This window comes from Rhinolophus sinicus, linkage group LG06 (assembly GCF_036562045.2).
Source record: "Rhinolophus sinicus isolate RSC01 linkage group LG06, ASM3656204v1, whole genome shotgun sequence".
Classification (NCBI taxonomy): Eukaryota; Metazoa; Chordata; class Mammalia; order Chiroptera; family Rhinolophidae; genus Rhinolophus; species Rhinolophus sinicus.
In genome coordinates this window covers 121,681,079-121,705,024 of record NC_133756.1, presented here as the reverse complement: position 1 = coordinate 121,705,024, position 23,946 = coordinate 121,681,079, and the positions used below count along the sequence as shown (strand labels likewise).

Sequence of the window (23,946 nt, the reverse complement as noted above, 5' to 3'; positions counted from 1 at the left end):
AAGTGCTCAATAGGCATGTGTGGCTAGTGGTTACTATATTAAACAACAGAGATTCAGGACATTTCCATCACTGCAGGAATTTCTACTGGACAGTGCTGCATTTGATACTCTTCACTGATTTGATTGCATTTGCACAGAAGTAGTAGACACCATTAAGGGCCAATCCTGCCCCCACAGAATATTCAGACAATCTGCTGCCAAATCTGCTTGGTCTTAACACTGCAAACAACAGGATTGACCACAGGAGGGAAGAACAGGCAGATATTGACCTCAACTGTGTGTTCTACTGGTGACAAATACCTTCCAACGTGATGAATCAGGGTTATGCCTTTACGAGGCACACAGAAGAGCAGCACTGCACAGATATGAGGGAGGCAGGTGTTGAGAGCTTTGTGTCTCTCTTCCCAAGAAGCAATGCCCAATACTGCCTGGAGGATTAGGCAGGATTAGACACCAAAAGGATCAGGCATCTAGTACAGTAATGAAAATGACAGCCAGCAGGCCACAGATGCTATTGACATGGGTGTCAGCACAGGGAAGACTCCTGACATGTTGATCGAGGCAGTATGCATGGGAGAGGATGCTGGAGTGGCAGAAAGGTAACCTTTTGATGAGGAAAGTCACAGCCACCACACTCCTCAACAGAATTGTTGCTCCAGGGTTGCTGATGACTCCATGAGTGAGAACGGTAGAATAGTGAAATGGAAGTGAATAGCCACAAAGCAATCAAAGGCCATGGCCGCCAAAACACCTGACTTTGTTCCCCCAAAGGTGTGGATAAAAGCCATCTGCGTGATGCAGGCATCAAGGGTTACTGAGCACCAGATGAACCAGTGTGCACTGATCATGGTGGGCATGGAAGTTAGTGCTGAGGTCAGAGGCAGCTAGTATAGCCAGAAGATAAGTCTCCATGGGCTCATGGAGACTTTGCTCAACTTTGATAACAGAGCGATGATTACATTACCCAGGAATGTGGTACTCTAAAGGACACAGAGAGGCAAGGCTACCAGAAGTCCCTCTCTGGCATTCCTGAAGTCTCAGTCAGATGAAGGTCTGGTGGTTATCAGTAGCACGATGGATTCTGTAAAACAAAAACAATCTTTTTCTTCCTCTCTGCTTATGGTTAACTTCAATAAATCACACTAACCATACCACAATCTACCCAGTTGCCCAAAACAAAACTCCAGATCTTTCTTTTCCTCTTCCTTATATATAATCCATTACCAAGGCCTATTGAGTCCAAACCAAAATATGTTCCACGTACTTCAAATTCCTTTCATCTTCACGCCTACCATGTTTGCAAAGTTACCATGACCTCTTAGTTAGACTACAACAATGGTCTAGGGCTCTCACTTCGCATGTAAAGTATAAAATAGTTCCTGCCTTACTACTGACTTTTCAATTGCTATTTTATTTACTTATCTATCTTATTGTATTGTGGTATAATTTAAAAATCATAGAATTTATCCATTTTAAGCACACAATTTGAAGAGGTTTAGTAAATGTATATAATTGTGAAACGATTACCCCAAATGGGTTTTAAAACTCCCATCACCTTAAATGATTTCCTGATGGTAGTCTGAGGTCAGCCCTGGGCCTGTCTCTGACCCCAGGAAACCATGAATATGATTTCTATTTTTATAGTTTGCATTTACTAGAAATTTCATACAAATGGAATCATACAATAAATTGCCTTTGTGTCTGGCTTCTCTCATTTAATATAATGTTTTGAGTTTTATTCATATTGCTGGATGTATTCATGTTTATTCCTTTTCCTTGCTGAGTAGTATGGCATTATATGGATAAAACATATTTATTTATCCATGCACTAGTTGATATACACTTGGATTGTTTATAGCATTTAACTATTATGAATAATGCTGCCACAAATGTTTGTATATAATCTGTGTGTGAACATGTTTGAGCAGGTATCTGGGAGAGGAATTACTGGGCAGTATAATAGGTGTTTATCTAATTTTAGGGAAAACGTCAACCTATTTACCAATGTAGCTGAACCACTTTACACTCACATCACCAATTGCTCCACATTCTTGACAACACATGGTATTGTTTAGATATTTTCACAAAGTCTTATTAAAAATATGCAGAAACATTTATTATAAAGCACCAGCTCTTAATGTTTATGGTTCAGGTAGTCTCTTATAGGTTATAATACACACTGTGGAAAAAATGAGTTTAGAAATTGAAAATAAATAGATAATCTTCTGTCATAATTCTCTATCATGCGTGGAAAAGAAAGTATCATCATAAGAATTGTTTATATCTGGCTTTCGTTCTCTGCTGTTATAATGTAACTATATCTATGAAGGAAAATAAATGAGACCCAAAGGGTCATGAAAAGGTGATAAGAGGGTCTGTGGGCAATTTAAGGACTAACCACACAAAGGCTCATACTGAGGTGCCAACTGTTTCTGTAATTTTAAGTATTACTTCATTGATGAAAAAATATTACAGAAAAATACATTGAAACAAATGAAAGTAATTATATTCAATAGATTGAAATAACAACCCAAGAAACCAAACAAGTCCAACAAATTTAAAGAACTTTGTCTTCTGTTTTACTGATAGAGCATCCAGGCAATCCAAAAAGAACATTAGACCCCAACTCTATTTCAGGATAAATCACAACACTATGTCGTCATTGAGACTGAGACTAAAATAGATCTTTCTGTCTTCTTCAAACTTTGTTGACAAGATGCCAAAGGGAAAGTAGGATGGTCGGGGTGGGTAAAGGAGGGTAAAGAGGGTAAAATATATAGTGATGGAAGGAGACTTGAGATTGGGTGTTGAACGCAATGCAATATACAGATAAAGTATTGTAGAATTGTACACTTGAAATCTATATAATACTATTAACCAATGTCATCTCAATAAATTTAATTTTAAAAAAAGAGAATTCAAAATGAAAAATTTTAAATGTGTTGGCAGAAGAAAGGGCAGTTAACAGATGAAGAAAGAGTTTGGAGTTCTTAGGGAAATCAGGATAGAGTACTCCTGGTGGCATTACATAACATGCCTCAAGGGATTTTTCGAATGCAGTTACGAAGTTATTGTAAAATCATGATGGCTCCAGATGCCACCGGGGGTTTCAGAAGTCTTCTTAAGTGCTCTGTTTGCTAGTTTTAGGGATAGAAAGAAGCCAAATGAATTCTGAACTGGAACACAGAGGTTGATACAGGTATACATTAATCTTAAAATCTTTGTACATGCTCTCCACGTAGCAAGCCCTGTGCTGGATTATTTATGAACACTATTTCATTAAATCCTCATAGACGTTCTAGTGGGAGAAATGATAAGGACAGATGAGAAGAGTCTATAGAGTGTTACAGGGTGGGAGGAAGCAAAGAAAAGATGGAAAAAAAGTAAAATGTAGACGTTGCTATTTAGAATAAAAGAAGATATACCATGGGGGGGGGATCTGGTGCATAGAGAAGAATGAAATTAAGATTGGATGGAATAGTAAATGTGAATTAAAATGGGAACTAGAGAAAAGAGGGGGCTGAAAATTTAGGGAGAATGGCAAAGAGAAGGAAGATGGAGAATAGACAAAGGAATGAGAGAAAAAAAGGAGAAGATGGGGTAAAACCATTTGCATGTATAGAATGAAAAGCAATGAGAAAGAAGGAGAAAACAAAAATCAACAATTTCCATAGAAAAACAGTGCTTCAGCAGGCCCTGGGGACTCATTCAGAGAATATCAAAGATTTTTCAAGTCTTTCCAAAAAAAACATGTAGTAAGGATGAGCCAATTGATTCTTCCCAAGTGAAAGCCATCTGAATTGCTTGAGACGAGGGATTGGCAATGAAGGGCTCTCACTTGGCATGTAAAGTATAAAAAAGCTCCTTTCTCAAAGTGAGCCAAAGGGTTAGACAGCCACCACGGCATGCTTTGTTTCGATCTGAGCATTGTGATTTACTGGGAGAGAGGCCTGAATTCTGTTTGCTACACACAACATGACCTTTGTAAGTGGACTACGCTATCTTTCATGGATTCCTCTTGTCTAAGAGATCAGAATCTGCAAAATAACTATTGGCAGTGTTGCCTCCCAAACAGAAAATTCTATCTCACAGCAGAGAAAAAGGAGGCGAACAAGCAGCGAAGCCCACCTGGTCTTGTGCACCGACCACACCCCCATCCTCCCCACCTGGACTCAAAGTTCCCAAAACGTCTTTAGAGATTTTTCTTCCTCCTTTCTCCAAAGAAGGTGCCTAGGTGAGGACAAAAAAGACACCATGCTACCTCTCAAAGAGTCCTCATTTAAGTTTTTGTTTTCCTTTTTTTGTTGGGGCCCTATTAGAAAAACAGATTTTTCTCTTGGTTAATGATTTTCAACCCACATGCAAAAGATCAGAGAGGAGTTTGAGGGCTTGCAATACTTCTAGAAAAAAGAATGACATTTGATCATCCATATTCATTCATTCATTGTTTCATTCCTTCATTCAACACATACAGAAAAGCTAATATACACTTAACATATGGTCTATTAGGTGATGAACGGATAAATATTCCTTTCTTTTTAGGCAGTTAAACTTCTAGTAGGAGAGACAGATATGAAACAACCACTCTATGCGATGGTTAACTGTATTTACTTATAAGAAGAAAAAGCCCAGAATGTAAAAACAGCTTACTGAGGAGTCTTAAAGGATGATGAGAGCTGGAAAAGGCTTACTTGGGAAGGACAGACAGGCTTTGATCAGGCAAAGAGGAACTCTACAGAAGGTGGAGAAAGGCATAAAGAACAGGGAAGAACATATGTGGAAACCCTACATCAGGAAGTATCTTAGTGAGATGCAAGAACTTAAGTACTGCAAATTTGGCTGGATTGAAGAGACCAAAGGGGAGAGAAATGGTGTGAGTTGGTGATAAGGGCTGAATCATGCCTTACCCTGCTGGCTAAGATAAGCGCTTGTGACTCTGTTCTAAGTACAACAGAAGCCCTTAAAGGAGCTTTTGCATGTGATGAATAAATCATATTCCAATTTTTAAAAGTTTAGTTTAACTACAGAATGAAGAATTATTGGAAGGGGGACACTGGTGGATAGAGGACCGTTAGTTAGGGAGCCTGCAAGGAATGGGCTGTACTGTTGATTGGCTATACAAAAGGAAGAAAGGAAATAATTATTTCATATGTTTTGGAGGCAAGTTTGAAAGGGGTCAAATGTTGGTTTGATGACAGAAGAGGTTTCAAGAAGTGCTGCAAGTTTCTGGTGAGTTAGGAGACTCTCAAAATAAAAATCTGGTGAGTGGCTTCTCTTATGTGTGGTTGTTCTGAGCCAATAACTTTTATTCTCAGTTCCTTGCTATTTTTAAATGAGGTTATGGAAAATTATACATTTTTAAAATTTGTGAAGATTAAATATTAATTTGAACAGTTTTATCCACTAATGTGTCTATTTACAAATAAAGGCCATTATAAATACAGTGAAATAGATATCTAGACATGAGGAAGAATATACATACACACATATGTGTGTGTGTGTGTGTGTGTGCGTGTGTGTATGAGAATGTACATATATATATATATATATATACACACACACACGTGGGTTTGTGAAGACAGTGGAATGTGTGTAGATGAGTGTGTACGGTAATGTGAGTTTAGCGTTTTTTTATTATTTAGCAAAATATTCTATGCTATTAAGTCCGTGGGTGTTTCTGCTTCTTTTCTGCCAGACCGAACAAATTAAATTCAAGGGAAGGGAGGTTTTAACACCATTCTTGCCTCTGCTGTTCCATTTATAATTTTAAAAGCCATTTACCTGTCTTATATGAAAATATGTTTTCAATTTAGGAGCTATGAGCTAGATGGGAGAGTCCAGCCTCACCCGATAGTGAGAACATCATGATGAATTCTAACGCATCGCATGCCAACCACCATAGTTTCATTTTAACAGGTATCCCAGGGATGCCAGATAAAAATCCTTGGATGGCCTTCCCCCTGGGATTTCTCTATACACTAACTCTCTTAGGAAATGGTACCATCCTAGCTGTCATCAAGGTAGATGAGAGTCTCCATGAGCCTATGTACTACTTCCTCTCTATCTTGGCTCTGACTGATGTTAGTCTCTCCATGTCTACCTTGCCCTCCATGCTCAGCATCTTCTGGTTTAATGCCCCTGAGATTCCCTTCAATGCATGCATCACACAGATGTTCTTCATCCATGGATTTGGAGTGGTAGAATCAGGAGTATTAGTGTCTATGGCCTTCGACAGATTTGTGGCCATCCGAGACCCACTACACTATGCTTCCATCCTCACCCACAGTATCATTGGCAAGATCGGAATAGCTGTCCTCACCCGGGCAGTCTGTGTCGTCTTCCCCGTGCCCTTCCTTATAAAGCGGCTGCCCTTTTGCCGATCCAACATCTTGTCTCATTCATACTGTCTCCACCAAGATGCAATGCGGCTAGCCTGTGCCAGCACCCGCATCAACAGCCTCTACGGCCTCATCATAGTCATCTTCACATTGGGGCTGGATGCCCTCGTCATTCTCTTTTCTTACGTGCTCATCCTGAAGACTGTGCTGGGCATTGCTTCCAGAGCTGAAAGGCTCAAAGCCCTCAACACCTGTCTCTCTCACATCTGTGCTGTGCTCCTCTTCTACGTTCCTCTCATTGGCGTCACTATGATCCACAGATTTGGGAAGCATTTATCACCAGTAGTGCACATGCTCATGGCCAATATATATCTGTTACTCCCCCCTGTTCTGAACCCCCTTGTCTACAGTGTGAAGACCAAGCAGATACGAAGGCGGATCATCCGCGTGTTCCAGAGGAGAAAGAACAGAACCTAGGGAAATGGAATTAAATGTTAAGATGTAGAATAAGTAGCCTTTTCAGCAGTTACAATGCAGTCAAATTATACACACCTGGTAAAATGCAAGGGTAGGTAAGGCTTGTGAGTAAAGATATAACACAGGTCATTCTTGGTCCACATATACTCCATTTGGGGATGTATATAATTTGATGTCTAGTGTCACATACAAAACCTGATTTAATTGATATCATAATTGTTCTTCTTTAAAACTGGAGATGAGCATCAGTGATGATATAAATTATTACCTGTTAATCCAGATAACACTTATGAGTGTTTATTCATATACTGTTAAGTAATATATTTTCGTTAACTATCAATTAAATAATAATTACAATAAGAATTGTTGAAGCCCTATAGCACTGCTGAAGGGCTGGGTTTCTGAGATAACACTTTTTTTTAATAGAGCAAAGTAAACTGCTACAGAATCAAATAGCATTTATTTTTCTTTCAGTGTTTATTGGGTAAAGAGCACCTATGATAAAATTAAAACAGACATATCTGTGGTTGCTTGATTTATACCTTTTCTTTTAAGGGATATCACTTCTTTATGGATTTATAACAGTTCTAGTTTTCTGCCGCATACTTAATAGAATAATAGTTGTTCTGCCTTTACTCTTTTGACCCAGCATAAAGTCTATTTTGCTGTGTACTAGAGAATCCAGCAAAAAACTTGACCAAGTAAAATTATGGCTTTGTATGAGGACAAATGAAAACGTTCAGCACTGGGAAGAACCTCAAGAAAGCAGTGTTCACATGTGTGGGGATGAGTATATCAAAAGTAAAGTGCCTTTGCGGTGATGCTAATACTTGCTTTAAGTATTTTTTGTTAATCCTTAAACAATCAAGTTGCTAGGGGGGTTATTTACTGATTCAATAAATATACATTTAACACTAATGAAATGCCAGTCATGATGCTGGACCCTGGAGATACAGAGAAAAATGCACCAGTTTTCTGCTCAATCCCTTGCATATTTCTCTGTAAGGAAAGACATACAAATTACAAGTTGAGTAGGTATCACATGACAATGTCATATTTAATTTGGTAATACTAACTAATAATGCTAGTTGCCTTTATATATTATCTCAATTAATTCTCCCAACAATCTTTGAGAACGGGTGCTATCAACATTTTACACATGGCAAAATTAGATTTAGAGCAGTTCAGTAAATTCCTCAAAGCCATACAGTTTCTAAGTGGCAGAACTAAATTCAAATTTAGATCTGTTGAAATTATAAAACCTGTGAATTGAGACTCATGTCTCTACCTAGGGTTTTCTAGACTTATAAGTAAATTCCAGGGAGAGGGAAGGAACCAGTGATTCTCAGATAGAGATGCATGAGTGAGAAGTTGGTAATCAATATTGTGAAATCCCTAAGTAAGAGGTTCAGTTTGCCAGAATAAAACTAGACAGAGAGGCAGATTAAGACTAAATCTTCAAGACTGACACAAAATTTACATTTTCAATGGAAATTGCTTGAATATTGTTGATTTGTGCAGAATGAAAATATTAGCCAAGGCCTCAATATTGATGTTATCTAAATGGAAAACATGACTCTGAAACAGGACATATTATAATTAGTTAGCCTGCAAGGAGAAAATAACAGAACTTTTATTTGTATTTAAGTTTATTTCATCCTTCAAAAATGCTTATTTTCCTTAATGTGTTGTTATATACATAAGATAGTAGTATTGTAATGTCTGTATACAATTTTTGAATTAATAAGAATAAAATATAAATATATTAGAGTGTGCTTTTTTTCCTTATACAGATGCATAACCAAATATTTGAAAACTACAATAGACTATATCTAAAAGCCAGCCACCACAGAATATATTTATAGTATTCAAAAACTGTGATAGCAGAAGCAATTAGCTGGAAGTACCCTTTAAATGTCATTTTTTTTCATTCTCTGATGGGACCATGAGGTGACAAAATCAAAAATCTAAATTCTTTACCAGCAATGTACATACATACTCCATATCCTCAACTTTGCAATTCTTTCTCTACCATATTTGTCTCCCTTGCTATATGAAAGCTATGTTTTCCATGGCTCATATCTACTTCTAATGAACGAATCAAATATTTCCCCTCAAATCTCCTTCAGCTTGATTTATTCAGACAAATTACAAATATTTAGAGTCTTTTGCTTGTTAATCTCGGAGCTAGAGTAATGACGTGGTTCCAAATTGTGGCTGTGCCTACTTAACTTGTATGTGAACTTGATCAAGTAACATAAACCCTTTGTGCCTCAATGTGTTTTTTCAAATGAGAACCATAATTAATAATAATAATAATGATAATAATACCAGCTGATATTTATTAAATGCTTATTATTTCAAGGCCCTGGGCTAAACCTTACATGTATTAACTCTTTTAATCTCTGTAACTTTACAGAATGAGCAATACTACCCAGATTTTGTAGATTAGGACAATTAGCATTAAATAAATTATGTATCTTGCCCAGATCACACAGGTAATAAGTCACACAACCAGAATTTAAACCCAGGGGTGAAGGACACTGAAGCCCTTGCTCTTAATATATTCACTCATAGAGTTAATTCTAGAAGTAATGACACCATGTCTAAAATACCACTTATTTGGGTTATTATTTAGTAGATGGTATTGTTACCAAACTCAGGTTCGGTTGCTTGGCTCATGAGCCAACGATCAAGAAACAAGAGTTGGTGGAAAGAAAAGTAGGTTTATTCAAAATGCCAGCAACATTCAAGGAAGATAGCGGACTGTTGTCTCAGAGACCACCTTCCCCCTTCCTAGAACACTCAGAGGGTTCTATAGTTACACAAGAAGAAGCAGAACACAGGAAAGGGGGAGTTAGTCATGCTGCTCTCCTAGGGTCCAGTTTGTTCTGCCATGGTTATCTCGAACCCGGTCTTAGGGGTGATTCATATGTCATCCTACAGAAAAATCACAGTCCAGAACTGCAGCCTGATTGTTGGTGTCCAGATGGCTGAAGGCTGATTCAATTTCTTGCAAGTTGCTGTTCTGCTGATTAACAAGTTAGGCCTTGGGAAAGCAGAGCAATTAAATCGGGCAGTGAGGGAGAGAAACAAAGAGGAGGGGAGGAAAAAGCCACAAATGAAAGTAAATCAAACTGTAATTCAGTAAAGCAAACTAGATTGCTAAATCCCGAAAAGTATACCATCACCCTTACAGTACTGCAGCTATCACTACCACTGCCGATACTGCTGTTGCTGTGGCCATCACCACCTTCATCTTTAAAGGAGAAAGTGAAGGTGATGGAAAGGGACATAGGGAAACCCACAAACTCCTTCACCAGACACTGTTTCTGCTTTTATGTACTGAAGGCACCAAAGATAAAGACAATGGCTATGAAGAGCATTTCTATTTGTCTCCAAACCATAGAGTATGATTTAGAATTTTTTTGGCATAGATTAAATGTCAAGCATCACATATGGGTGAAAACACCCAAGAACTGAAACTCATTAGAGACTTGTTCATCCCTTGAGGATACTGGTCACTTTATGCTGCATCTAAGGACTTTTCCCTCAAGTCAAAAGAACAGCTTGAGTCCTAGCCTCTTAATCACAGGACTAGCTCTGGGTTGCACTCCCTGCTCCAAATTCAGGACTGCGATCATGTTGGCTAACTCTTAACAAGTGCCTCCAGGAGTGATAGAGCGCAACTCTCCCTGCATAATCCAGAACATTTAAATGCAATTTTATATTTTATGATTCTGTTAAATGTCTGCAATATGCTTTTGTTTCTTATAGAATTAAAAAATAAAGCTTATTTTTTATGAAACTATCTAAGATTAATTCAGTAAGGTCTCTTGAACCTGAAAGCAATATTAAAATGGAAATAATAATTTCTTGCATGCAAACTCTTACTGAATTAATCTTAACCAACCTAGGGTCTGTGCTAATAAACTTCTGAACTTGATACTCATTTGAGTAATAGATAATAACACTCACCACTCAAGTCACAAAGAATTTTTTGTCATAGATTTTTAACAATCAAACAGTAAATTAGAAAATGTCATTTGGACCATGTAAAGGGATACTAATAGTTCAGTGTATACATGTGCCTTTGTCCATTCTATTTCCTATATGTAGTTTGCCTTCAAACAAAATCCATAATGATTCTTTAAGCTTTATTATGAGTGTTTTCCCCACTTGGCCTAACCCATTTATCTAACTCCCATGACATAGATGGTGTCCAACAATCTCCAGGAAATCAGCCTGCCTGAGCCTTGGCCAACAAGTGAGCGGCTCTGTGACTTGTATCTTCATATGGAAACAGTACATAACAACCTCCCTCACAGGGATGCTATAATTATCAAATAAGATAACATGTAGAAGGCTCTGGCACTATTTCTTTTACTTAATGGCCAGTCTATAAATATAAGTTCTCTTATTCTCTTACATTTGATATTTTTAAACACTTCTTATAGGTTCACAGCATTTCAAAGTTTACAAATAATTGTATTTATATGATTAAATTTAATTTTGTAACAATATCAGATGCCAAGTGATATCATTTCCATTTTTAAAATTAAAAATTGCAGTTATGAGAAGGTAAGAATCACACATGAAAGACCTTAATTTTTGATCCCAAATTATGCAACACAGTTGGTCCCCACTCAATTGTATATGTTTATATTCTTAATCCTGAAATGTGGTCAGTTTTTCTGATTCATATCTTATTTAATAATGTATTATCCCCAGGTGTTCTCTTATTATTTAATAAATATAGTTCTTTTTTTTTTTCCCTATTAAGCCAGTGGAGGCCATTCCTAACTCTCGAGATAGAATGTTAAATTAATTTAATGAGCTTTAATTTAAAAAGCATAAAATTAATGGACTATTTCTGTCCAAAAGCATTATTACAAAATGGAATTAGTAATATTCCCTTCCTTCAGCTGTTATATGCCAACTCATAAAAGCAGGGATACAGGACAGTACATTGAACGGTTCCCATCGATTGTCACTCTTTCTGTACTGGGCAAAAGACTGGCACAGGAAAAGGAAATTACGCTCTGAGAACAGGCAAATCTATCTTTGCTCAATTCAAATCACACAGAAATGTGAAAAAAAAATATATATAAGTCTTTATTTTTCATAGTCATAATTGAGCTTTTACAGAATAGATTCTTTCTCTCTCAAACGTGCAGACCCTAACCCCCTGCAGTGATCTTGGTTTGAACAAATATGTGGATGAGCTTCCTTCGTATCTCCTTGGTCTTCACAGTATAGACTATGGGGTTTAGCACAGGGGGTACAATAAGGTAGGCATTAGCCATGAGGGCATGGGTCAGTGGTGAAATGTGCTTTCCAAAACGATGAATGACAGACACCCCGATGAGTGGCACGTAGAAGATGAGTACAGCACAGATGTGTGAAACACAGGTGTTGAGTGCCTTCAGCCGGCCTTCCCCTGAGGTAATGGACATTACTGTTCGGAGTATGAACACATAGGAAAGGAGGATGGAGAGGGAGTCAGTGCCCTTGGTGAAGATGACAGCAATGAGCCCGTAGAGACTGTTGACACGGGTGCTGGCACAGGCGAGGCGCATGACATCTTGGTGGAGACAGAAGGAGTGGGAGAGGATGTTGGAGCCGTAGAAGGGGAGCCGCTTGATGAGAAAAGGCACAGGGAAGACCACACAGACTGCCCTTGTCAAGATGACTGCCCCTGTTCTGCAGACCACACCATTAGTTAGGATGGTGCTGTACCTGAGGGGGCTCCAGATTGCTACAACCCGATCAAAGGCCATGGCCACCAGAACACCAGACTCAATGGCTGAGAAGGTGTGGATGAAGTACATCTGAACAAGGCAGGCATCAAAGGTGATGGACTTGTAGTTAAACCAGAATATGCCTAGCATAGAGGGCAAAGTACAAAGGGCAAGTCCCATATCTGCCAATGCCAGCATACACAGAAAGTAATACATGGGGATATGCAGGGACAATTCAGACTTGATGGTAGAAATGATGACACCATTGCCAAAGAGGGCAATGACATATATAGCACCCAGAGGGAATGCCATCCAGTAGTACTTTTGTTCAAGCCCTGGAATTCCAGTTAAGACAAAGTAAAGGTGTTGGAAGTGGGAGTGGTTATTATCTGCCATGAAGCCAATGTGACGCATGCATGAGGAGGCAGGTTATGAGATCCTGGTTGGTGGCTTCCTAAAAATATAGTAACAGGGATTAACAAGATATGAGAATCTGACTTCCCTGGGAATTGAACCGTTTTATTTTCACATGTGTTGGGGAGAGTATAAGAGAGGACTGAACCCTGAAATCACTACTCCAATGTGTATCCTGTTAAGAAAACTTCTACTGGCCCAAGGGAAAAAGACTCACCCAAATACAAATAAATCATATTCAGTTAAAGCACATACCATAGTGCCAATGCATTAGGTAAACATTCTGCCTCTCCTGACCTTTCCTCTCTTTTTCTAATCAATAGCTTATAAGCTGTTGAATCAGAGGCTAAGGACATAATAACTAAGAATCAATATAAATATGAATTATTTATTCCCCCCAAAGGATGCCATTCCCACCCATCACACCCCTATGTCCAGAACTCTCATGAAGGCAGTGAATCTTGTACGTAGGGTAGGGATGGAAATGCCAGCACACATGCTTATGCTTCTATTTGGGCATGACCTTCCTTCATTTCCCCTGAACCTGGATGTGGCCTCAGAATAATTCTCAACCCAGGAACCTCAGACAGCCACTTCTAAGAATAGAAAATGAAATGTATTTTTCATCTTCAATCCAGTGAAATCTTAGTGGAAGGGGGAGAAACTTATACTTATGAAAGAAACAATAGCAATTCTCTTTTAGAGTAAATCAGTTTATCCAAGAGGAAGTGAACACCCCCTCCCCCCCACCCAAGGCTTACCTGATTCCTTTTTTAGGATCAGGATCATCTGGCCATCCTATTGCTAAAGCACAGTGATCACTCATAATGGCATGTTACACTCTGGTTGAGTCAGTACAGAGGCCTTAGCAGAGATCTGGAAGACATACTCATGTTGCCAGAATCAGTAACTGTATTTATTCCAAAGGCCCCCTGATGAGATCATTCAACTTTAGACATGAATGCTGGTCAGAGGTAGAGCAGACTGTCTTTGAAAAGCTCTCAACCTTCAGGCATTCATCAGGTGCCTTCATCAATTGACTGCAATCAAGATGACTAAGAGCCAATGTCGTGTTAAGAACCTGGACTATTGAGCCACACATCTTGTAATGTTCTCTCCAGGGCTGTAATCAGATTCCAGGTACCTTGCCCCTCAGTATAGCCCTATACATGTAACATGTGGACAACAATAATCCTAAACCACAGGGGCCATGTGAGGATTTAAATGCAAAGTTTTCAGAAAATAAAATGTGTGTTTTTTATTATGATTAAAAAGTTATTCTCTTCACATGTTCTCAATGTTTACACTGGATTTTTCATTTGTTTCTTTCATGTTTTTTATTTTGTTTGTTTGTCTGTTTTGGACTTTTTGACCAGAGTTCTTTTCAGTTGGTGGAAGTGAAAACTGACAGATTCTTTTCCATCAGCAAAAAAATCATATTTAATTTTGTATCTCTTGTAACTTTGAAATAATTTACCCTCTGCTCTACATATATTGAGTGGCTCAACCCAAGTCTATGTATACACTTCTGGCTGACCCATGCTCATGATGCATCAAAAAGCATATCATAACTGTATTTGAAATCTCCCAAAATATCCTCTTAGAAAGATTTCTGGTTCACATTTCCCCAAACTTAGCCAGCATATTTTCCTTTTGTCTATAAAATATCCATTTCTTTCCATTGCTTTTATGAAAGACAGCTAGTTGTTGGTGCAAATATCTGGACTATCATATTGCCAGCATATATTTTCTATCCTTCCACTAAACTACTATTTCAGTTTTTGTGTGTTAGTGGATTTTGAGAAAGAAAATGTTTACGTTTTTAAAACAATTGTAATAAAGAGATGAAATGAGAGAAAAGTTTAAGAGGTAAACAAATGGGGGGGGGGATAAGGTGAGGGAAGGGAAAAAGAAAAGAGAAAAAGAATAAAAAGAGAAAAACAGAGATCCAATGGATAGAAGTAAAAGTTGGTCTATTTCACATTTTACTAATAAAGACATTGAAGCCGAGATAAAGAAATAACTTGCTGAGTCAAAAACCTTGTTAGTAGTAAAACAGAAGAGAAGAGGAGGAGGGCGTGAGGCAGAGCCTTGTTGAGAAAAATTCAACTAAGTGCAATGGGAACTTGATGTCTCAGTTAGAGAAGACCAAGCCCAAACTGCACCTCTTGGCAAAGATGCTTGCTCCCTGATGTAGGGTCTTAGATTTTGTTCTCTATCTATATTGCTCAAGATCTAAAAAACAGGTAGAGTTCAAGCCCTGAAGATTACATACTTAGATCTCAAGTTCTTCCTTTGGAAGTTTTATCCAGCCCTAACCCTCTGCTATCCATACTGCCACATTTATGGAAAAATAGACTGTGTAAGTGTTTTATATCTGCTCCTCTAGGCAACCACAAGCTGCATAACCTCATTATAGATCCTAGATTTAAAGAGCAGGTGAACAATAAATAAAATTACAATTTTTTCTAGTGTGTGAGTAGCAGCAAACAAACACAGTTCCATTTGCCATGGTACTAGAGAGACTTCCAGGTTTCCAGGAATTCTAGAGTGTTTGTGGATGATGGAATAATGAACTGGCCTTAAAAGAAGTTTGCTAATTAGTGCTTCTTTATACCAGGATCGTATGATAGACAGAGAGGACCTGAGGAAAAAGGAAGAAAACCCTTCCTGATCTAGAGATTAATTGTAACTACCCCTCATCTGATGGTAGAACCACAGATTCCCTTCTCAAGGGGAAAATTCTCAAACTCCAATCATTGTAAGAGTCTAGATGAAAGGAATTTTAAAAGTTCAATGTCTATCAAAGGACACATTGGTTGTTTCCATGTCGTGGCCACTGTAAATAAAGCTGCAATGAACATCAGAGATTGGATAAAGAAAATGTGGATGGAAAATGGAATACTACTCTGCCATAAGAAAAGATGAAATAGTGCCATTTATGACAACATGGATGGATCTTAAGATTATTATGCTAAGCCAAATAAATCAGACAGAAAAAGTTGAGAACCATATGACTTCACTGATATGTGGGATATAAAACTGAAGGCAACAAAGGAACAAGACAAACAAATAAAGAAACAAAAACTCATAGACACAGATAATAGTTCAGTGGTTACCAGAGGGTAGGGGAGGGAGGGTGATAGTAGAAGAGGGTAAAGGGGATCAAATATATGGTGATGGAAGGAGAACTGACTCTGGGTGGTGAACACACAATGTGACATACAGATGACATATTACAGAATTGTACACTTGAAACTTATATAACTTTACTAACCATTGTCACCCCAATAAACTTTAATTTAAAAAAAACTTCAGTGATGATATCTTACAATATTCTGTTGATATTTAGCTTATATCAACTTTATCCTATGATTTTGCCCTAAAACTTACCTGGTTGCCAAGAATATTCCCCAGCTGGCAGAGGATTCTTAAGCAGTCTGAGGCTTGCTTGGCAAAACCATTGCCACTACCCATGTGAGGACTTTTATTTTCTGAGCTGCTCCAAACCCCTCCCTGTACCATACCATGGAGAGTTTCACAGATCTATGAATAGGGTTATTCCCCAGGCCTCCAAGATTAAGGACTCTCTCTAGGGCTGTAAAATCATGTCCTAGACTCTCATTTCTGGGAAATGAGATAGTACTGAAGAGGCTATTTGGAAAATGTGTGTGTGTGTGTGTGTGTGTGTGTGTGTGTGTGTGTGCGTGTTTGTGTGTTTGGCTGGTTGGGGAGTTCCAAACGCTGGTGAATGCTGAATCATAGTCTCTCAGGGCCATCTTAACCACCTTGTTCTTTCCATGCCCTGAAATGTATAATAGTTGCCTTTATTTTTCTCAAAACACAGCAAAACTAACAAAAACATCCCAAGTAAAAGTGACTCCATGATTTTCCCATTCCATTTTGCGCATGAATTCTAAAGTTGAGATGACTCCCTAATGAATGAATTTTTTGTGCTGGTTCACCTGCATTTTTCAGCTCTCAGTATTAACCTAATAAGTCTTATCATATTCAGTGCAAAAGGAAAGCAAGAGGCCCTACGGGGAGTAATGAATTGATGTACCCATCAATCAAGAGGCAGTTCATATTCTGTAATATCCAATTATTACCTTCAAATAATATTATTGTCCTAACCTGCCCTCTGAATAATAATAATAATGATAACAGCAGGAACATTAATAATAGCAATAATATCTAATGTTAATTCTGAGCTTTATCAATTATGTAATTTATTACATTTGCTTTATACTTTCATCATCAAAATCCTCATAAATCCTCATGACTTTAATACTCCTGTAGAGTGGATAAGCTAAGTATTATTCTCATTGACCTGAAAGGATCACACTGAGAACTGGCCCAGATTCTTGATGTAATTGTAAGACTTTGGTTGTAGAAATTATACTTATGATAGAAATAATAGAACAGGGGCTCTCCACTACCCCAGGTGTGTCCTGGACTTCCTGGATCTTGAAGGTCACCAAGTCTAGGTAAGAAAACAATGCTCATATAGAATGAGGCTCATATACTAACCTCTCTTATTCACTTACCATTTATCTATATGATAGTCTTAGAATAATGTAATATTAATGCAGATTATGCTTTCAATACCATACACTCTCAAAGTGTTGAGTCCTTAACTCAAATAATATTCATTCTACATCATATAACCATTTTTAATACTGTTTCAAGTAATTAAAATGTGGAATTGCTCTATTTGCAATATCTTAAACTCCATATTCCACTGTTCATTGTAAATATGTCATCTTATGATACTTGTCATGCTCTTATTCATATTTTTCTTCTATATTGAAAAATAAGGTTTTGGAGTAACTGAATCACTATAACTTTATTACAATTTCTCAGCCAACTATGTTTGTTGTTTTTGTTCTTCTTTTTTACTTATATAGGTTGATCATTTGTATCTCACGTGGAGTCTGATTTCTTTTAACTTTCTGTCATACTGCCAGTACAAATATAAAACTAAACAAGTGTCTCTCTTTTTTCATTTTAACATCTTCAAAACTGAAGTTGGGTAAAGGAGACTGACTATGAAATAGGTCAGATTGCATGGTCCTGTAAATTTGGAGAATCTATTTTCAGTTAACTATTTTAATTTTTCTTGATTGAATATCAATCCCATTCCTATCAAAAACAATTTCAAATATTCATCATATTTCTGACCCCCACTCTCACTCAATCTTGCTCGTATAACATTCTATAAAAAAACCTTTCCCCTATTCATTCAAAAAAATTGTGATAGTTTCATCCAGTCTTTCTCAATATCCACCTCTCTTAACTCCTTTTTGAAATACATCCACACCTATTCTAACCTTCCTAGAATTAAGTAAATTGCCTCTTCCAGGGGTTTAATAGTAACCCCACTGCATTCCCAATGTCTTTGACTTCATCTCCTACTTGACCACTTGCTTTTCCCATTTCCCCTTCTTCCTTGGCAATTGAATTTGTATTTCTGTGTGTGTGTGTGTGTGTGTGTGTGTGTGTGTGTGTGTGTGTGTTCATGAGTTTGTTCATATTATTCATATGAATAATATATATATTCAACTCTACATAGAAGCAGATTCATTCCAAATCTATATATTTGATACTTATTCTTGTGTTGAGTTTCAGAGAGTTATATGTATCTGCCTCATGGCCATGATTTTCACCTCTGTATCACACATATTTATCAAAATCAACAAGTCTATAACTTAAAACAGAACTTTGTGCTATGCCTTAACTGGTTATTTTTTAAACTTTTATATCTCAGTTGTTAATTCTATCCATCTATTCACATAAAATAGGAAAATACATATGTCATCAAATAAATAAGTCCTGAGAATTTTACCTCTTAAATATTTCTAATATTGTCATTTTCTTTCTACATCCAACAATGTTATATAATTATAGACCCTCTACTTCTCTTACATGGATTATTTCAATGACATCTTAACTTTTTATTCACATAAAAATAAATTGCTTTGCTTATCCTTGATTTTTCCTGTTCCTTCTTTCTCTTAACTGAATGACTAATGAGGTTTCTCTTATTTCTTGTCAATTTCTTTAGAAAATATTACGCTCATAACATTTAGCACTAACCAAATTTGAGTTAGACAGATGTCTTAATCCATCTAGTTAAATTATTTCATTGCCACATAAATTTGATTTTGTATGAAAGCCTCATAAAAAATGCATAATCGTGAGAAGTTGAAAATGAAGTCGCAAATAATTTGTAAATCCTTAAGTAGTTTCCATAATATCAGGATAATTTTTAGCATTAATAAAATTGTATATTTTTCCCAAAACATGTTCTTTCCTATTGACTCATTCTTAATACACTTCTGAGGTATTTAAAAACAACTGGATTACTAGAACAGAGATGCTTCAATCCATAACCCAGGGCTAATGTACATTGTATGATCAAGATAACCAAAAAGTTTTGTTGTATAAAACAAATGGCAAGATGGACGGACAGAAGAAAAAAAGAAAGGAAAGAAGTGGAAACAAGCAAGAAATAAATAATGAGAAAATGGGAGAGACAGAGGGAGGACATAGAAAATATAGATGAGCCTGGAAAGGTAAATTTTAAAGAACCAAAAATGCTAAATGCTCTTATGAGACTATATATTTTAAATGTTTTTAAAATTTATATCCACTAAAATTCACTTTTTAGTACATTTCTATGAGTTTTGACAAATACATAGAGTCAGGTAACCAACACCCTAAACCAGATACAGAATCGTTCCAACAACTCAAAACATTCCCTTATGTTACCCCTTTGTAGTCAACCCCTCCACCCAACACAAGCCTTTGGCAACTACTGATCTTTGTCTAATCCTATCATTTTGGTTCATTATACAGTATGTAATTTTTCAAACATGAATTCTTCCACTTAACATAATGCTTTTGAGATGTATCCGTGTTATTGCTGAACAGTGTTCCATGGTATAGCACCAATGGAATAAGAATAGAGGTTAGTCTTTTGCAACTATACTCGTATCACATGTTCTTTTATTTATTTGTTTGTTTGTTTTGTTTTATTTTAACAGATAAGGGCAATATTTTAAAAAGCTGTTCATTTGTGTAAAATAAAATAGCCTTGAGCTGGACTTTGTTTTCAAAAGCTGTTTATGTGACTGTGTGCTATGACATCTTTCATCCATCAAATTGTTCAGTAAGACTTTTTAAAGATATGTATGTAGAGAAAAAAATATGATCAAGAGCAACTACTGATCTCCTTAAAGATGAAAACTTTCTCTTTGAGTCTTTATATGAAATATGCCGTGAGATTTTTCGTGAATTGATGGCTGAAGTTCAAATATCAATTTCAATATTATCTGGGTAGTATCAAGTATCACCAGAGAGAGTCTGTAAGTTTTCAATTGAGGGCGGGGGAAGAAGCATTTTAATATATTGCTAATAAATGAGCATCACTAAAACGTGTTTGTTATTTGGGTGTCAAAAACATGGGTGATGTCGTTTTAATACTATAAGATTCCACTTTTCTGAATTATCTAAAGTAGTGAAATTAATAAAAACAGAAAATAGAATGATGAATCAAAACCACAATGAGATATCACCTCACCCCAGTCAGAATGGCTATCATCAACAAGACAAATAGTAACAAATGTTGGAGAGGCTGTGGAGAAAAAGGAACCCTCATACACTGTTGGTGGGAATGCAGACTGGTGCAGCCGTTATGGAAGGCAGTGTGGAGGTTCCTCAAAGAATTACGAATAGAATTGCCATATGACCCAGCAATCCCTCTCCTGGGTATCTACCCAAAAAATCTGAAAACATTTAGAGATAAAGACACGTGTGCTCCAATGTTCATTGCAGCTTTGTTTACGGTGGCCAAGACATGGAAACAACCAAAATGTCCTTCGATAGATGAATGGATAAAGAAGTTGTGGTATATATACACAATGGAATACTATTCGGCAGTAAGAAAAGATGATATAGGAACATTTGTGACAACATGGATGGATCTTGAGAGAGTAATGCTGAGCGAAAGAAGTCAGACAGAAAAAGCAGAGAACCATGTGATTTCACTGATATGTGGTATATAAACCAAAAACAACAAAAGAATAAGACAAACAAATGAGAAACAGAAACTCATAGACACAGACAATAGTTTACTGGTTGCCAGAGGGTAACGGGGGCGGGGGGGGGGGGTGGGAGATGAGGGTAAGGGGGATCGAATATATGGTGATGGAAGGAGAACTGACTCTGGGTGATGAACACACAATGGGATTTATAGATGTAATGCAGAATTGTGCACCTGAAGTCTATGTAATTTTACTAACAATTGTCACCCCAATAAATTTAATAAAATAAAATAAAATAAAATAAAAAAGAAATGCAAAAAAAAAAAAAAAAAAGAAAGAAAGAAAATAGAATGATGGTTACCAGGGGTTGTGGGAAGAGGGGAAAAGGAGTTATTGTTTAATGGCTATAGAGAACCGAGTTTGACGTGCATATACAGTAAATAACAGGAGTGAGGTATTGTCCTGGACGTTTCACTAACATTACATCCAAACTGTTTTCACTGATGAGGAAACTGAAGCTCAGAGATGTGAAGTAGCTTGTCCACAGTCTTATAGCAAGAAAATGGCAAAATGAGAATTTTTCCCTAGACAGTTTAAATATGAAAGCCACAGCATTATACTGTGGGCTCCTGAAACACTATCAAATGACACACATTGAGCTGAGGAAAAGAAGGACCAGCGATGGTTTAATTCTGTCCCTCCCTCCAACTTATTAGGGCAGATTCATTTATCACATTAATAATGCTGTCCTGAACAGAGCAGAGCTCAGACAGATATGGGGTCCTTTCCACGGTTTAGAGATCAAAGGAAAGAAAGCCCTGGATCCCAGGTTGACGAAAGGATAGGGAGCAGTGCATTGAACTGAACGAGGAGCCTAAGACAGTACCTTCTGGGGCTGTGGGTGCACTGAAGAGCTGAGACTTAATGTCCTCACCTCCATTCACCATGGCATTAAACGTCAGCAGGAGGATTTGAGGGCAGCTTCCAGGTCCAATAGATCACACCTGCTAGAGTTTTCTGGAAGAAAGAGAAGGGATGCAGTAACCTGAGCCCTGGAGACGTTTAGATGTACCCTGGGCATAGGGAGATTAATGTACCGTCTCCTGAAAGGGAGTATAAGTGACAAGGATGAGCCAGGATAAACTCATGAGTTGGGATCTGGTTACCCAGGTCTGTTGCAGGGATTAAAGGAACAAAAACACCTCTGAAAGATCTCAGGAAGGGGAGGAGCAGTGGATGGCATAGCATACAATGAGTCTTCAGGCTGATTAAGTCCAGGGTGTGAAGGAAAAGCCACAAGCTGGCATGGGGAGTGGGGATATCTGATGATACTTGATCCATCAAAAAACAGAGCATATATAATGAACGACAAATGGCAGGGAAAATGAGAAAGTGCAAAGTACAGTGAAGGCAGAGAAAAGAAGTGAGCCAGAGGAGAGAGAGCGTCCAATCAAGCTAGCTGTTGTATTTCAGAGAGATCTGGCTTTATTATAGCAGTGTGTATGTCCAGGAATGGGGATCAAATCATAACAAGGATAAGAGGTCATTCTATAGCCCAGGTAGTCTTTGAATTGATTTAGGCCTTAGCCTGAGGGATACAAAGCAAAGTGAGTAAGTGATCCCTGTAGAGATGGAACCTGTGAACTTAGAGCCATTAGCACCATGTGGTACTCCACTGAGCTAATGACAATTAGTCAAAACAAAGACAAGCAACAAAACCAGAAGGTGTCCCTGTGGACTGAGCCTGGGGCATTGTCTAGGGCTCATTATCTGCTCTCTGAGAAAAAGGCTGGAGAAGGGCTGTGGTAATTGTCAAAAAGCATACAGGCCAAGGCGAGACAGGATATCAGGACAGGGTATGAGGACCCATTGGGCCTATGAGCCCAGGACTAGTGTGAGGTGGAGGGGAACCTGTTTCTGGGGTTATGAGAGCAGGACTGGATGCTAGGCATGGAGGAATTCTTCCATCCTGCTGCAGTTCAAAGGTCATTGTGGTGCTTCCTCTGGGCAGAACAGCAAGCCTTTAACTAACCACAGCATTCTCATCGAGGTTCCCCATGGGGCTCTGGCAACAAGAGACTGGACACCTGTGCTCACCTTTCCAGTATCCCACACCCCACTCACTCACGCAGATGGGGTACAACAAGGGTAGCCATAAAGAACACACCGGAGGCAGTCCGCTAGAACACCAAAGTGTGTGAGGGTCGCTGGGAGAACCGAGTGTGGTGAGTGAACTGCGCAAAGGGAGAAGCAGGGGTGGGAAAGAAGAATAAGACTCAAGATGAGATGGTAAAAATCAATGGGGAGAGCATAGCAAGTGGGGAGATGAAACAAGAAAGAAGAGGGAGAAATTGGTGTGGAAGTCACTGCGTCTGAGCTTGGAAGGACAGAAAGGAGATAGCGCAAAGATTTTGACCATTTTCAATAAGTTACTTCAGTTTTTGAAGAGTCGGAATGTCGATCAGGGCTACAGAATTGGGATGGAACAAATGGAGAGATTGGAAAAGCACAGTGCCCTTTATAGAAGGTAAGGAGCTATGGGGCTCAGAATCTCGACAGTGAGTGAGATTTCCGTATAAGCAGATTCTTTAAAACATTTCATTCTTTCATGTATAATGGAAATGTGCTGTTATTACATGAGTGAAAAATATAAAAAGATAGTGTTTGTCTTTGACTAGCTCACAGAGTAGTAGGAAGGCATGGGAAGAAGTACAATAATGCACTAGTTTATGTTAAAGTGATGCATAGAGGTAGGAGATTAGGGAGTGATTCATTTGGAAGGGGTAATAGAAGGTTATGGGCGCTGGTAGCAACTGAGTTCTAGTAAGGATGAATTGTTTCCTGAGATGGAAAATAGAGGGAACGTAGAGATAACTGCAGGTACAAAGGCAAGGATTATGACAAAGCATGCCTTATGTGAAATTGGGACTC

General features: G+C 37.9%; 2 protein-coding genes across 2 annotated transcripts; one reads left to right on the top strand and one right to left on the bottom strand.

Annotated features, from left to right (window-relative positions):
• The first annotated feature begins 5,864 nt into the window (after positions 1-5,864).
• LOC109436904 (olfactory receptor 51H1) lies at positions 5,865-6,815 on the top strand. Its single transcript, XM_019715783.2, has one exon. It carries the CDS (start codon positions 5,865-5,867, stop codon positions 6,813-6,815), a length of 951 nt encoding a protein of 316 aa, XP_019571342.1.
• Positions 6,816-11,995: 5,180 nt separating this feature from the next.
• LOC109436903 (olfactory receptor 51H1) lies at positions 11,996-12,952 on the bottom strand. The gene has a single exon (XM_019715782.1). The coding sequence runs from the start codon at positions 12,950-12,952 to the stop codon at positions 11,996-11,998; it is 957 nt and encodes a 318-aa protein (XP_019571341.1).
• Between the last annotated feature and the right edge of the window lie 10,994 nt (positions 12,953-23,946).

What these genes read in the sequence shown, in the direction of transcription:
- LOC109436903 (XM_019715782.1), bottom strand. Translation starts at nt 12,952, where the DNA reads ATGGCAGATAATAACCACTCCCACTTCCAACACCTTTACTTTGTCTTA.
- LOC109436904 (XM_019715783.2), top strand. Translation starts at nt 5,865, where the DNA reads ATGATGAATTCTAACGCATCGCATGCCAACCACCATAGTTTCATTTTA.